Source organism: Hevea brasiliensis, chromosome 3, assembly GCF_030052815.1.
Source record: "Hevea brasiliensis isolate MT/VB/25A 57/8 chromosome 3, ASM3005281v1, whole genome shotgun sequence".
NCBI lineage: Eukaryota > Viridiplantae > Streptophyta > Magnoliopsida > Malpighiales > Euphorbiaceae > Hevea > Hevea brasiliensis.
In genome coordinates, this window is record NC_079495.1 from 89833950 (window position 1) to 89849296 (window position 15347).

The 15347-nt window shown below is 34.4% G+C and overlaps 2 protein-coding genes and 1 long non-coding RNA gene across 6 annotated transcripts; 2 read left to right on the plus strand and 1 right to left on the minus strand.

Moving 5' to 3' along the window:
* Nucleotides 1-4280: 4280 nt before the first annotated feature.
* On the plus strand, nt 4281-6505 carry LOC110671780 (uncharacterized). The gene is made up of 2 exons (XM_021834349.2): nt 4281-4670; nt 6389-6505. The coding sequence occupies exons 1-2, from the start codon at nt 4281-4283 to the stop codon at nt 6503-6505; spliced, it is 507 nt and encodes a 168-aa protein (XP_021690041.2).
* Nucleotides 6506-11108: 4603 nt separating this feature from the next.
* Nucleotides 11109-15144, minus strand: LOC110671826 (uncharacterized). 4 transcript variants are annotated; one of them, XM_021834418.2, is made up of 6 exons: nt 14991-15134; nt 14693-14779; nt 14519-14588; nt 14251-14430; nt 12176-12275; nt 11109-11502 (listed from the first exon to the last, which is right to left on the minus strand). In XM_021834418.2, exons 4-6 carry the CDS (start codon nt 14425-14427, stop codon nt 11246-11248), a joined length of 534 nt encoding a protein of 177 aa, XP_021690110.2. In that variant the 5' UTR covers nt 14428-14430; nt 14519-14588; nt 14693-14779; nt 14991-15134; the 3' UTR covers nt 11109-11245. The 4 variants fall into 4 exon arrangements, with proteins under 4 accessions (XP_021690110.2, XP_021690108.2, XP_021690109.2 ...); XM_021834416.2 differs by lacking the exon at nt 14693-14779 and having other exon boundaries at nt 14991-15144; XM_021834417.2 differs by lacking the exon at nt 14693-14779 and having other exon boundaries at nt 14519-14583; nt 14991-15137.
* LOC131178680 (uncharacterized) lies at nt 11349-14998 on the plus strand. The gene is made up of 2 exons (XR_009147623.1): nt 11349-11553; nt 14939-14998. It is a non-coding gene; the product is annotated as an uncharacterized LOC131178680 (long non-coding RNA).
* Nucleotides 15145-15347: the final 203 nt, after the last annotated feature.

Here is a 15347-nt window from a genome sequence, read left to right on the forward strand (position 1 = left end):
CCAGATTTTTGACCATATGAATAGTAGTCATTAGGATGACCATAACTGACTCAAAATAGGTCCAAATGACCTAAAATTTTTACCATGGATAGCTTAGACATAGAGCTACAATTCTTATGAAGACACCAAAGCCCAAAAATGGCCATAACCAAGTCAAATATCTTGCACACGTTCGGGTATCAAAACTTCCAGAACTGAATGTGACCTAAAAGTGACCAAATTTTGCACTAAAGGTGCAATCTTTCCAGCTTTAGTAAATTGACCATATCTTGGTCTATACAACTCAGAATGACTTGAAATTTTTCCAAGAGTGCAATAAGACATAGAGCTACAATTTTTCTTCTTTGACCAGAAGCTAAAAATCAAGAGAAATAGGACTTTAAGCTAGACCAATCTAGCACACCAAAATTGAGAATTTGACATTTACGTACAATGATGCTTAAAACAATTTGGCAATGAATACCAACTTATGAAAAGGGTAAATTGCATTATATTGACAACATATTGAATTGTAAATTATGATATGTTGATGCTAGAAACAACTTATCCATAGTACCTAAAAAGGTCAACATATGCATTAACTTACGAATTACATGATAACTAGTACACTCTAAAAATTGAAGAATTACACAATTAATTTATAATGTGCCCTAATTTGCCTAGTTGACTAGTTTGGATAGGTTGGCATGCCAATAGGATTCTGACAGCTGTTCTGTAAATGTTTTCACAGCTTACTATGCTGCACTGTGACTTTAATAGCCTACGGCTATATGTATTGTGTTATTATACTTGGCTTATCACCAGATTTATTATATGGCTTTCTAGCTACACTATTTACACACCGGGAGACACTTTGTAACCGATGGTGTGACAGCCCAAGGTACTAGGTACCCAGTGTCAGTATATCCGTTTATCCAGTCTGGTCAGTATATAGGCTACATGGGCAGTTAATTTATGCACTATTAAATTCAAATAGCTAAATCCAGTCTTCTGACATATAGCACCACCAAAATTAGCAAAAATGAAAGGTTAGCAAATAAAAGTAGAATCAACAACTGTAAAGAATATCGATGTCATAAATTCATAAACAATTCATTTACTTTATTTTAGTGTATATTTCTTTATATTTGGCACCACTAAGCAAAATTGCTTAACGCGTTGCTTTTGTAACGCGTAGGTATTGGAGACACAGCTGGGGAGCCCAGCAGACCTATGACCGGGTGAGACATCAGATCTGCACAGGAGTCCAGAGTCATCTGCACTGCATTGCATACATGGTAGGACTTAGGATATCTTGTATTTTGTACTTCTGTTGTATTTTTTAAATTCAGCCCTGTATTTTGGAATATTATGAAAGCTCTAAAGTTTGTAATATTTTGTACATATTAAATAACATGGAGATTTTCTGAATATATTTAAATTATTATAGACTGTATTATAGAACTGTTTAATGACTGTGAAAGTCTATTGACTTTACTGAGAAATCGAGACCGTGAAATAGTTGAGATTTTGATATTATCATATTGAACTGTTTTTAATAGGTTTGGAAGGACAGTTTATCCAAAATACAGACGGCACCTTGCCAAATTTTTATTATCATTTTTGAAACACTAATTTTATTAAAGTATAAAAAATAGTATCAGCATGATATGAATATTACATAAAAGACTTCTTAAAATCAAATTGAGTTTAGGAAATCAGATAATCATAGACTAGGTGTTCCAGCACGCCGTGTAGCACGTCTTGCTCTGCTATACTGTAGACGGGTGAGGCGTGTTACAATGCCCCACTGTATTTGGCTGACAACAGCTATGGTTTGGTGGCATAGAAGGCTTATGGACATTGAAAAAGGTACGTGTACCATCTCTACTTGGGATGATTTTTAGAAAGAATTGAATAAGCAATTTTATCCCGATAATGCTGTAAATGAAGCTAGGGCCAAGCTAAGACGTCTCTCACAAAAGGGCTCTATCTGAGACTATGTTAAAGAGTTCTCGAAAACTCTTCTACAGATTCCTGACTACCCTAATCAAGAAGCCCTTTTTACCTTTATGAATGGGCTCTAGAATTGGGTAAAGATGGAGATTGAGAGACGTGGGGCCTAAGACTTAGCCATGGCAATCTCAATTGCCGAATCACTTATTGAATTTAGAAAAAGTGATAAGAGTAAGAATGATACTAAGACCCATAAGGGTAAAAGTGAGGGAGAGCCTTCTAAACATTAAGAGGGAGGTTCTAAAAAGTGGAAGTCTAAGGAGACCACTTCTAAAGGAGACAGGCCAAGGAAATTTAACAGGCCTAGAGATAGGCCTCCTCTCAAATGCTTTTTGTGTGATGGTCCTCATCAAGCTAGGGAATGTCCCAAAAGGAACACACTCTCAGCCTTGGTAGGAGACAGAGAGGCTAGCCCACACCAAGAAGGGTCTAGCATGGGATCATTACAGCTTGTAGTCACCACCAACACTTGGCCATGTGAGGCCAAGAATGGGGGCAAGGGGCACCTATTTGCCACCTTAGACCTCAGAGGAAAAAAGATATGTGCTCTTGTAGACACTGGTGCCTCGGATAACTTGTTATAAAAGGAGACAGCTTCAAAGCTTGGTATCACTTGGAACTAATAAGTAGGATGGCTAAAGGCAGTCAACTCCAAGCCAAGTCTTACCTATGGAGTAGCTAGAGGAGTACACGCTAAGCTTGGTGAGTGGTCCGATTCCCTTGACTTCATTATAGTTGATATGGATGATTACTCTTGTTTCTTGGGAATGGATTTCTTGAATTCTGTTAAGGTTACCCCCCTCCCTTTCATCAATAGCACGCTTATACTTGACGAGAAAAAAACATGCACTATACCATTGGCAAGAGGAAGGCTAGCCCTAGTACTCTTTCGGAAATTCAACTATCTAAAAGGGTCAAAAGGGATGAGCCTACATAACTAGTAGCCCTTAAGCAAGATGAGGAGCCTCTTAAAGAGGAAATCCCTGAGGTGATCAGAGGTGTTCTTGATGAGTACTCTGACATGATGCCTAGGGAGTTACCTAAGAAGCTACCTCCTAAAAAGGAGGTTAACCATCACATAGAGCTGGAGCTTATGGTTCAACCACCAGTAGGTGTTCCTTATAGAATGACACCTCCTGAATTAGAGAAACTTCATAAACAGTTGAGAGAGCTCCTTGATGCTAGCTTTGTCCAGCCATCTAAAGCACCATATGGAGTGCCTGTGCTCTTCCAAAAGAAGAAAGATGGATCTCTTTGGATATGCATAGATTATGGGGCACTTAATAAGATCACTATGAAGAATAAGTACTCGATCCCTCTCATTGTTGATCTTTTTTATCGACTTGGTGAGGCCTAATGGTTTTCCAAACTTGATCTGAGGTCTGGTTACTACCAAGTACGCATTGCAGAAGGAGATGAGTCGAAGACTGCATGCGTCACCAGGTATGGATCTTATGAATTTTTAGTTATGCCATTTGGTTTAACTAATGCACCTGCTACATTTTGCACTTTAATGAACAAAGTCTTCCATCAGTTTTTGGATCACTTTGTTGTTGTTTATCTTGATGATATTGTGATTTATAGTAAGACATTGGAAGACCACATAAATCATTTGAGGCAGGTATTCAAGGTCCTAACGGACAATGAGCTCTATGTTAAGAAGGAGAAATGCTCCTTTGCGCAACAAGAGGTCCCTTTCCTCATACACATTATTGGGCATGGTAAGATATGCATGGATGAGTCTAAGGTATGTGCTATTATGGAATGGAAGCCTCCTAAAAGGGTTCCCTAATTAAGATCCTTCCTCGGCCTTGCTAACTATTACAGGAGGTTCATAAAGGGATATTTTGCTACTGCTACACCTCTCACTGACATTCTTAAGAAGGATTGGCCTTGGAGATGGGATGATAGATGTCAGAAGGCCTTTGAGGCACTAAAGGGAGCCATCATAGAAGAACTTGTCTTGGTGTTACCCAATCACTCCAAGCCCTTTGAGATTTATAATGATGCTTCTGATTTTGCTATTGGAGGTGTGCTCATGCAGGATAGGCATCTTGTGGCTTATATAAGTTGTAAGCTAAATGAGATGGAGCGGTGGTATACAGTGCAAGAAAGGGAGATGATTGTCGTGGTTCACTGCCTACAAACTTGGAGGCATTACTTGCTTGGATCTAAATTTGTCGTTAAGATAGACAATGTTGCTACTAGTTACTTCTTGATCTAGAAGAAGCTTTCCACCCAAGCAAGCTAGATGGCAAGCTTTTCTTGCAAAATTTGATTTTATTATGGATTATAAACCTGGGAAGGCTAACCTTGTGGCTGATACTCTAAGTCATAAGGGTGAGTTAGCTGCCACTGCTACCCAGCCTCAGTCCTCTTTTTTTGAGCGCATCAGGGAAGGAATGAATCATGATGCGCAAGCTAAACAGCTTTTAGAGATGGCTAACAAGGGTAAGACGTGGAGATTTTGGATAGATGATGGATTAATCCGCGCAAGGAGAGGATGTCTCTTTGTACCTAGATGGGGTAACTTGCGCAAAGAGATCATGCACAAGTGTTATGATTCTCTATGGGCTGCCCATCCTGGGGTTAGGAGCACCATGGCTCTTGTGGAGTGTGCGTATTATTGGCCCTGTATGTTGGATGACATTGAGCTTTATGTGAAAACCTGCTTGGTATGTCAACAGGATAAGACTCAATAACAGAGGCCAATCGGACTTCTAGATCCTCTCCCTATTCCAGAGTGTCAATGGGAGAATTTTTTTATGGACTTTATTATGGGATTACCGAAGGTTGATGAGTTCGGCAATGTCATGGTCATGGTAGATCGCTTCAGTAAGTATGGGGTCTTCATTCCGGTGCTAGTGAAGTTTGATGCAAGAGATGTAGCTTGGTTATTCTTTAAGAACATGATGAAGTGTCACACCCTACCCCTCCGTAAGGCATAACATGACCCCGTAGTATACCTAATGAATTACCAACTTCGCCTACTGATAACTCATTAAATACACTACAAGGGATTTTAAACCTGTTCTTACTTCTTTTTACAGTGGTGAGCACTAATTACAGGTGTTAAATTTTTTATTTTTTATTTTTTATTTTTTTTATATTTTTTATTTTTTACTAAAGTGAAACCAGATAATACATTTGAAGTATTAGTAATTTCTGTAAAATTTTGGCAGAGTGCCATCTATATTTTGAATAAAACAGTTCTTCAAAAACCTGTAAAAAGCACTTCAAATATTTGGTTCAATCCCCAACTCCAATATTCAATCAACACAATAAGTTTCTCATTAATTGTCAACTCAAATCCATAACAAATTTTCAGTGTTTTCAAAAGCTGAGATAAAAAAAAATATATCACAAATTTTATAAGCTAAAATAATTTACAAATTTAGTTTACAACTTTAAGGTACAATTTTAATTTACATCTGCTCAAAACCAAGAACAATATATACATACAGTGAACATACATTACAATACAAAATGCAAAATATGGTATACTCAATATACCCGATGAACTCTCAATGAAGTACTAGCAGCCTAGTCTACTGTCCTGTCAGTCTGTCTACCTGCGACAGCAATGAAAAGCTATCGCTGAGCCAATGTCTCAGTGGTGCACAACATTAACAAAATGCAACTTTAATGGCCTGGCCCACTAGTGATACTGTCCGCTCTGGGTCGAAACCCTCACGGTTTTAAAACGCGTCAATAGGGGTTACGAACCATCAACTTATAAACCCAGCATCTCTCTCGTGTTTTGCCGATGTGGGATTTGCCTAGGGTATTACAATCCACCCCCCTTATGAGACTCAGCGTCCTCGCTGAGGTTTGCCCCACCATCGCTCAAGGTTGCATGCGGAGCGACTCTGATACCACAAATGTAACAGCTTGGCCCAAGCGGACAATATCACTAGTGGGTCGGGCCGTTACACACACAACTTAATCATGTTCCAAAGTCCAATTCATCCCAAGAGCCGATGGCTAATGAGAAATAACATAGCTAGCTAGCAATAATATGAGTACTCATTCTATTCGTCCTCAACAAGCACACACCTCAACACTTCAGCCAGAGAGGGAATTCAAAGTTAATTCATCCCACTAGACAAGCTAGCAAGAAATTCAATCAATATACATGATAGCTGTGGTTTCAAACCATTTACAATGTTTTTCAAGCAATAAGTATCCATCAAATATCATTAGGATAATTTTTTACAATTTAAACAATAATAGATAATTTGTCATAATTCATTTCAATTGAAAATTCAAAAGAAGTAACTGTTGTGCACAAACCTCTGATAAATATCTCTTGGCTCTGACTCACTGTTTCCTTCCCTTTCCCTAAGTCTTTGCTAACTGAGATCAATAACCAGATTGAGGGCCGGATGTACAGATAGTTGATTTGGTGGAGAAAAGGGTGATGATAAAGATTTGGAATTTGCATTTGAAATGGGAGAAGATTCAAGAAGGCGTTTGTACGCAATCAGGAGTGTTTCGCTGGCTGGGATAAGGAACAAGTTGCTGATTTGAATTAAAAAATGATAAAGTTGGGGAAGTAGACAAGTGATGAGTTGTCAGCATGTTGTCAGGGAAGTCATGGTGATGAACTAGATGCAGAAGTGACAAGTGGTTGAGGTGTCGACGTGGATAAATGGGAAACATCTGAAGGACTAAAGAAAGAAGCATTACTTTGGACTGAGGCTTGAGAAGGTTGCCAAAGACTTGCCATAGTTAACCAAGTTTGCCGATTGTCCTTGCTAGGTGTTGTCAAATCTATGTTGTGAAGTTTCTAGGGAAAGAATTTTTCATCAAATTGCACATGTCGTGCAACATATATTTTGCCAGACTTTGGATTTAGACGCCTATGAGCAAAGTGAAAAGGAGATGCACCATGATAAACACACTGTTTACTCCTAAAAGAAAATTTAATTTATTATATGGGCGTAAAAGTGGGAAAATTTTAATTAAATTATAATCGGAATGATGCTGAAATAATTGAAAATAAGGTGATTTTCCATTGTGAACAAAAGTAGGAAGACAATTAATAGTAGAGATGGCATTATCAAGAGCATAAGTTCAGTAGCGAAATGGAATGGAACCATGGGCTAAAAGTGTTAAATCCATATCAATAATATGTCTAATTTTATGTTAATGAGTACCATTTGTTGATGAGTATATGGACAAGCCAATCTATGTATGATTCCATTTGTTTTAAAATAATTATGCAATTTTTTCAAATTCACCACCAAAATCATGTTGAAATGCTTTTATTTTGGTATTAAACTAATTTTCCACAAGAGATTTAAAATTTAGAAAACAATTGTAAACATCACTCTTATGCTTCAAAAAAATATACCCAAGTATACCAGGTGTAATCATCCACAAATAGAATAATGAAATCCTAAATTAGATAAGATAGGGGATGGCTCCCAAATATCTGAATGAATAATCTAAAATTGATGAATATTAATGTATTCAATCAATGCTAGAGCTATTTTAGCTAGTTAGTAAGAGGAACACCTATAATTTGGAGAGATAGAGGTAGTGGACAAATTATTTTCTTTTATTATATTAGCAATAGTACAAAACTGAGGATGACCTAATCTGACATGTCAATTTTTAAAAGAATCGATTGAAATAACATAATATTCTTTTAGTTACTCAGAAAACTATATAAATTGGGTCTATATTGACTTAATACTAAGTAACTATTATCAAGTGATAAAAGCTATTATCGAGAAATAACTATGTAGTTACACTTGAAGAGAAAGTGTGAAGTTATAATATTGACTTATTAATTATTTTAATATATAAAATAATCCAATTACTTATATCAACCTATAAATAAATCAATCAATTATATAAAACTCATTAAAATAAATTAAATGTAATTCACTTTATCATCCTCTCCAAAATTAACAATTAGGTATATATTATTAAAATAAATTACGTAAATGATACCTAAAATTAAAGGTATATAATAATAACATACTCAAATTTTAGTTTACCATTGAAACCTCTCTAATTTTTAATTTACATAACATAAAACTCTCTTTTTAACTTACTATAACCTATTTCTAAGTTGCTGTTGAAGACATGGAGCTAATAAAATTAAAGAAAATATATTTTCTCTCTCCATTTGTCAGAAATAATTTTAATTAATTAAATATAATATTTTATAATAAATTTCTCTCCCCTTCCCTTCCCTTCCCCTTTCTCTCTATCCCTTTCTCACTCTGTATTAGCCATGGCCTGAATCTCTCTCTCTCTCTGACTTAATCTGTTTCAGCCATTACCTAAAAAATAAAACTCAACTCGCCTGAATTCACTTAAGAAACTCACCAAAATTCATTTAAGAGACTATCTTCCACAATTGAATTTTTTTTTTCTAGAAACAAGAAATCCACTAGGAAGTTTATATCAAGAAAATCCACTAACCTTCATAAAATGCACCACCAACCAAACCTACAAAACTCATCAATTTTGCTCACAAAATCACTCCATTTTCCTTCGATTTTGGCCATCAACATGAACTGAAACACATCCAATCTAAACTCAAAGGCTTTCCAATCCACTAAATTTATTGTCGAAAACTGTTGAAACCAAGTCTTAATTGTTAAGGACTTGTTTTAGTTGTTGGTTTCCTACTCTTCTTCGCGCAATGAGGCTAAGAAGATCTCATCCAGTCACTAGAACCAGCTCCAAGAACCTCTACATGTAGTTATAAATCCTTGCTCCTCGAAACAAGTGCACCGCGTGAGAGGCTCCCAAAACATCTTTGGCCGCATCACCAGGCAACCTCATCCAATTAAATTTCTCCTTCCGGGTTAGTCTCATTCTCGATCTATCTTACAAACACTAACTAGGTAGTACCATTCCTTGAAAGCAATCACTTTTTCCTTCTAATCACACCGTTCCTTAATTTAATAGATTATTTTAGCACCATCGTTCAATTTATATCACAGAAATTATTTAACTTTAGCTTGAAATCACTAGAGATTTGGCTAAAAGCTAAGTTGAAAGTGTAGTTTACATTTTAATAATAAAAAAATATTTTCATTCTCACCCGACATTAACACCCTTACTGTAGTATGTTTCTCAACTAGATAGATTCCATTAATGGTTATAAGAAGTTTTAGTTATTATTATTATTATTATTATTATTATTATTATTATTATTATTATTAAAGTGTCCACATGACATTTCCAGCTTAATTTTTGTTAAAATTCTTAATAGAATCTGGTCAAAAAGATTTTAAGTGGTAATATAAAAATAACACTAAAACAAATTTATAAGTCGAGAGATAATGAATAAAATTAAGTCATAATCAATCTCTTTCAGCTTTCTAACTCATGAAAAAGGATATCTTTATTATTGGATTTTTTACAACCATTTAATTTATCTTTTACTCTCGGAGATTCTAGCCATTAAATCATTATTTTATCAAGTAATAGTACCATTTTGAATGAGCAAACTTTTAGTTTTATTAATTAAAAAAAATGATATATATATATATATATAGAACCATTTTGAATGAGTAAACTTTTAGTTTAGAGAACAATGTGACAATAAAATGTATTTATTAGTCTCGAATATGATTGTCACCATCTATTCAATATTATAATAACATGAAATTATTATATCTTTTTTAAAAATTGTACTAATCACATGATATTAACTATAAATTATGATTAAGACTCCTTTTATTTCATGAAAAATATTTTCTTGAAAAATATTTTTTAAATTTTTTTAGCATTTGAGGCACTCCGAAAAATTAATCAATGAAAAATATTTTTTCAATTAAAAAAATAACCTTTAAAAATGATTTTTTTTTCAGAAGAGGAATTTATTTTCTATTTTCTAGATTTTGATAATTTTATTAAAATGTAAAAACACTTAATATTTTACGGTATAGCCATACGACCAAGAGATTTTCCGATCTCAATTGGATTACGTCAAGAATCAGCTATAAGACATTACCTTTTTACATTAGTTTTAGATGAATTAACAAAACATATACAAGACAGTATTCCTTAGTGCATGATGTTTACGAATAATATTGTTCTGATAGAAGTAGTTAATAGAAAACTATAGCTTTGGAGAAGTACTCTAGAGTCAAAGGGCTTTAAGTAGAACGAAGACAGAATACATGCATTGCAAGTTCAGTGAAGGCCAAACTGGTGATAGGGAAGGAGTTAGTTTGGATGGAGTAGTACTGTCCCAAAATAATCACTTTAAATATCTCGGCTTAGTTCTTCAAGTAGATGGGAAATGTGAGGAGGATGATAGTCATAAGATTAAAGCCGAATGGTTGAAGTGGAGACGTGCTACGGGAGTTTTATGTGATCGCAAGATTCCCAATAAGTTAAAAGGAAAATTTTACCTACAGTCATACGACCGGCTATGTTACATAATAGTGAGTGTTGGACACTGAAAGAGTCGCGTCTAAAATAAGAGTTGCAGATATGAAAATGTTAAGATGGATAAGTGGTCATACTAGACTAGATAAAGTCCTTAATGAGAGTATTAGAGAAAAGGTAGGAGTGGTGCCAATTGAGGATAAGTTGAGAGAAGGAGATTGAGATGGTTTGATCATGTGAAGCGTAAGCATAAAGAGGTTCCAGTTAGACAAGTAGAGTACATTAGGTTAGAGGATAGAAAGAAAAAAAGGGATAGACCTAAATTGACTTGGAGGATAATAGTACAACATGACCTAGAAGCATTACACATTTCTGAGGATTTAACCCAAAATCGTTTAGAGTGGAGAAAGCGAATCTATATAGTCGACCCCAAATTTTTAGGAGAAAAGCTTAGTTGAGTTGTAAAAACATTTAATATACCTGAAATAAACAAATTCCATTAATTTAACATTACAACTAAACAACAAAAAATATTTTCATGTTTAAAAAACATTTTCTACAAAATATATTTTTCATATTCAAGTTTTCCGTGAAAAGTCTTAATATTCGAAGTTTAAAATTGTGACTATTCAGTGCTGAAATTTGACATTAAGATGGGTATTATATGTTAAAGTGGGTGTTATTTGCCAAACTAATACAAAATCCAAATCTGTTTGCAGATTTTCAGAGCTTAAATCATTTGAGTTGTTGAATTGGATAACAAAATTATGCAGAATTATTACCACCCAAGTTTTGAGTTACAAAATTCTTGGGGAGATTCGTCTGATTCTGATATTATCACCCCAGATTCTAACATTATCTAGTGGTTTGTGTCTATATGCAGAATTCATCAATCATCTGGGAAACCTAGAAACCTATTTATAAGCTTGGCAACAGGGGTTGCATCACCTGCAGGGTATGGAAGAAGAGACGCCAAATCCATATCTGCTATTGTACGATGGAGTGTTCGAGGACGAGCACAATATAAATGCTTCCTCTCTGCTAGTTCTTCTGCAAGTTCACTTTGATGATTGTCCATCAGATCTTCATTCACCACTACAATTAGAGGTTTTCCAAGCCGCAAAGTCTCAAATATACTCCCTGACCCTATATCATGATCAGAACCAGTTAATGCTCCTTTTGCTATCCAAAGTAAAGGTATGAAACTTGATTACTCAACTTTTTTAGTCCATAACTTCTATGGGTACTAATGCAGTTATCCACTTTATCTCTCACGTTCTCATAAACAACACGAACACTCTGAATCTTTCTAAGACATTGACAACTGAAAAAACTACAGTATGATGCCATGGCAGATGAGCAATAAAAAAGAAAGCGCCAAAGCTAATTGACATTCAACAGTCAACTTGATAAAATTCCTAGAACATATGCCCAGCACATCAGAAATTTATCATCTAGTTTCAATCTCTACCATATATGTCTGCAAATAAAATTAGCATCATACCCAATGTTGCCAACTTAATAATTAAACATATTTTCTGGAAAAATAAAAAATTTTGTTCAGACATTTATAAATAAACTTTTTCCCCTTTAGATAAACTGAACTACAGAACCAGCCAACCCAACCAGCCCTTTAGCTCTACCTATAATATAGAAGAGGGGGTTAATGATAGCCATGTTAATTTTCAATATTTACCAAACTACCAATGTATGAGATGATAATTGAAGAGAATGTGTAAATATTGCAACAGTAGGAATGTTAGAATATGACCTTAACACCACCAAATATCAAGCAGAAATATATAACATAAGAGTTTACCAGCATGGCTGATGACAAGAGATGCTGATCTTAGATGATCTGCAATACTTGATGAAAAAGTGAAGTAATCAACAGCCACTGATCCATCTTCTGCCTCAGACTGCACTTAAAAGAAATTTTTAAGAAACATGATATACGTGAACCAGAAGACTAATAAAAGCCTAAAGAAGAAAGCAAATATAAGAAGAAAAGGAGATGTTTTTGTTTAATCCAAATTCTATTGAAGAACAACAGTTTCTTCAAGAATTTGGTTTATTTAGGCAACATGAGAATATGAAGAATTTTATCACAAAAAAAATAATAATAAAAAGAAAAACACCTAATCCTAACCCAACGATTTACCCCTTGAACACAAATAAGAAAAAGAAGAAAATATTATTGAAATTTCCAGGACAAGTATTTCTTCATCTTCAAATTTCAAAATGCATTTTATTATTCCATATTGAGTGAATTGGATATCTTTCAGTTCTGTCCAATATCACTTAAACAATATTTTACACAAGTTGATGACAATTTTCAAAATCAAGCCAATATCAGAAACAACATAACTACTTCTCAAATCTCAAGTGCAATGTATAGCTCAAGAACATTTAGTGACCTTTTTGAGTGGCGATAACTTTATCTAGCTTAATCTCCATGTATATTTACTCTATATACTGGTTTACAGGGGTTGCCTTATATAGCTACATAGGAGGGAATCCATGCCAATGGTCAAACTCCAAAACCTTCACGCAGAGACCTATATGACTATAACTGAGGACATATATTTATCTTTACTCTACATTATCATGCAATTTTATTATTACACTAAGGCTACGTTTGGTACAACGTAATACAAAGGAATGCAATCAGAATTGCAATAGAATCAAAGTTGTGATGTAATGCAATGTATTAAGCATTACATTACATTGTTTGGAAGAACAAAAATGTAATGAAATTGCTATTATAATTTCATGTTTGTTTACATATATATGTTTATAAAATGTAATCAAATTAGTAATAAGATTTTAATAAATAATATTATTTTATTAATATTATTTTAATTTGAGATTATTAATATTTTCACTACTACCATCACCACCACCATAAAATTAATTTTATCATTTTTATATTAACAACACAAGATGCTTCAATCCAAAATACCAAATTCTTAATAAGTAGTTAAGAATATGTTTAATACAAGTTTAATTTTGAATTAATGCTCATTAGATTAATTTAACCCTTTATGACAATTTATTTATCCTTTCTAATTAATTAGCTTGAACAATTAAGGGTTGTATCAATTTTTTGAAAGACCTTTTAGGCCATATAATCACAATTGGCAGAGTAGGGAAAAAAAATTGCCATGGGAAATGGCATAGAAAACGCTACCAAAATCTCAAAAAAAAAAAGTCGTGATGAGAAAAGTGGCTGCATTGTAATCACAATTGCATATGTTTTATTGTGCAAAAAGAATTACATCCAAATAAGTAATGAGAAATACAAAGGTAATGTTGAATACATTGTAATGAAGAAATTTTACTTAACCAAACACTGTAATTAAATCAGTAATGTAATTCTCATTACATTACAGCATTGATTACAGTGAACCAAACATAGCCTAAATGGATTATGCTTGATCTACTAGCTCAGCTTCTCAAGTGATACACACAACAGAAGCCTATCAAAAGTCCAAAAAAAAACAATATATGCCCCAATATATGATTTCTTTATCCTTTTGAATTCACAACAGATTTAACCCATAGGAGAAAACTGTAATAATCTCCAGAAAGATCTGAACCCAGCTTAAATCATATAACAAAGGATTTAGATTTATGTTCTTCTTCAACCTTGTATAAATTACGGCCACAATTCTCACATGGAGTTCACCTATTTTAATCTCCAATTAGATAATAAGGGGAAAGGATTGAGATTTATGCCTAACCTTACAAACCACATAAATTACAGTAATAGTCCATGAAATTATGGCAGAAGCAACAATTTCCAACAAGTTATCAAAACAAATTTCTCCAATTTTGAATTAAAAAATAAAATTAGAAATAATAATTAACAAAAATGAAAATTAAGAGAAGTACCTTGGTGGGAGTGTAGAATCCCCGACCCATTTGAATGAGAAGGTGGGTATACCCTTTTCTAAACAATTCCTGCTTAAATTCCTTTGTATCCACTGCTCTCACAAGAGCATCAAATAATGTAGTTCCCACTGTTACAAACACCATTCTCCTATTCTCACTATCTTCAATTTCTCCCATTTTCTTGAGATTTATATCCATCAAAAGCAAAAAGAATTAAACATTTTGAAATCCAGAATCAAACAACAATAAATTTGCTACCATCACTGACCTTTATGCAGAGATTATATTCACAAATGAGTCGCTGACAAAGCCAAGCCTTGTGTGTTTCCCTATCTACTCTGCAAAGTGGCAACCGGTGAGACATCCATTTCCAAAAGATGCATCTTCAACAAGGACACATGCAAACTACGAAAAAAAATAGAAAATCACAAAGATGTATTACCATGAACCACAGACAAAATCTCAAAGTAAATCCCATAAGCATTCAAACCGAAACCAAAATTCGTCTAAAGCCATGAATACCAGAAATCTTCAAACCAAAAATGAAAATATGTCCAAACCCAGAATTCTGTCTCTTCTCTTCCCAAAACCACAAGAGGGAATTCAATAAAATCCCCGATTATAGTTTCTCCAATTAATCTAATCATGCATTTATATTAACCTCTAAGAAATTGTATACAACAATCAGCTACCAGCAGTGATCCATCAAATATCCAAAAGGAAGCTGCCAAGTACAGTACCTGCAAAATTGTGCCTCCCGTGCTTGCGGATCCCAAGAAAGCTGCTTGCAATGGCCAACCTCAACCGCTCACTTGTCGCAGATGTTGACTCCTCATTCACCACATGCCATCAGCAGACTAGAAATTGACTGAATCGAATGCCTCACGTCACCGGTTCTAAATATCTCGACTTAGATTCTCACTTCATTTTCAGAGAAATCAGTATCATGGGTGGATTTGTCGGAGTCTGGAATCAATCGGCAAGGACCTCATTCGCCCTATCTCGCTCTCACTTCTCTGCCATTTGCCCTCTTAATTTTATTGTTTTCCGACTAAGGATAGGCTTTGCTAACTGTCCAAAGTACGCCTGGACAAGGG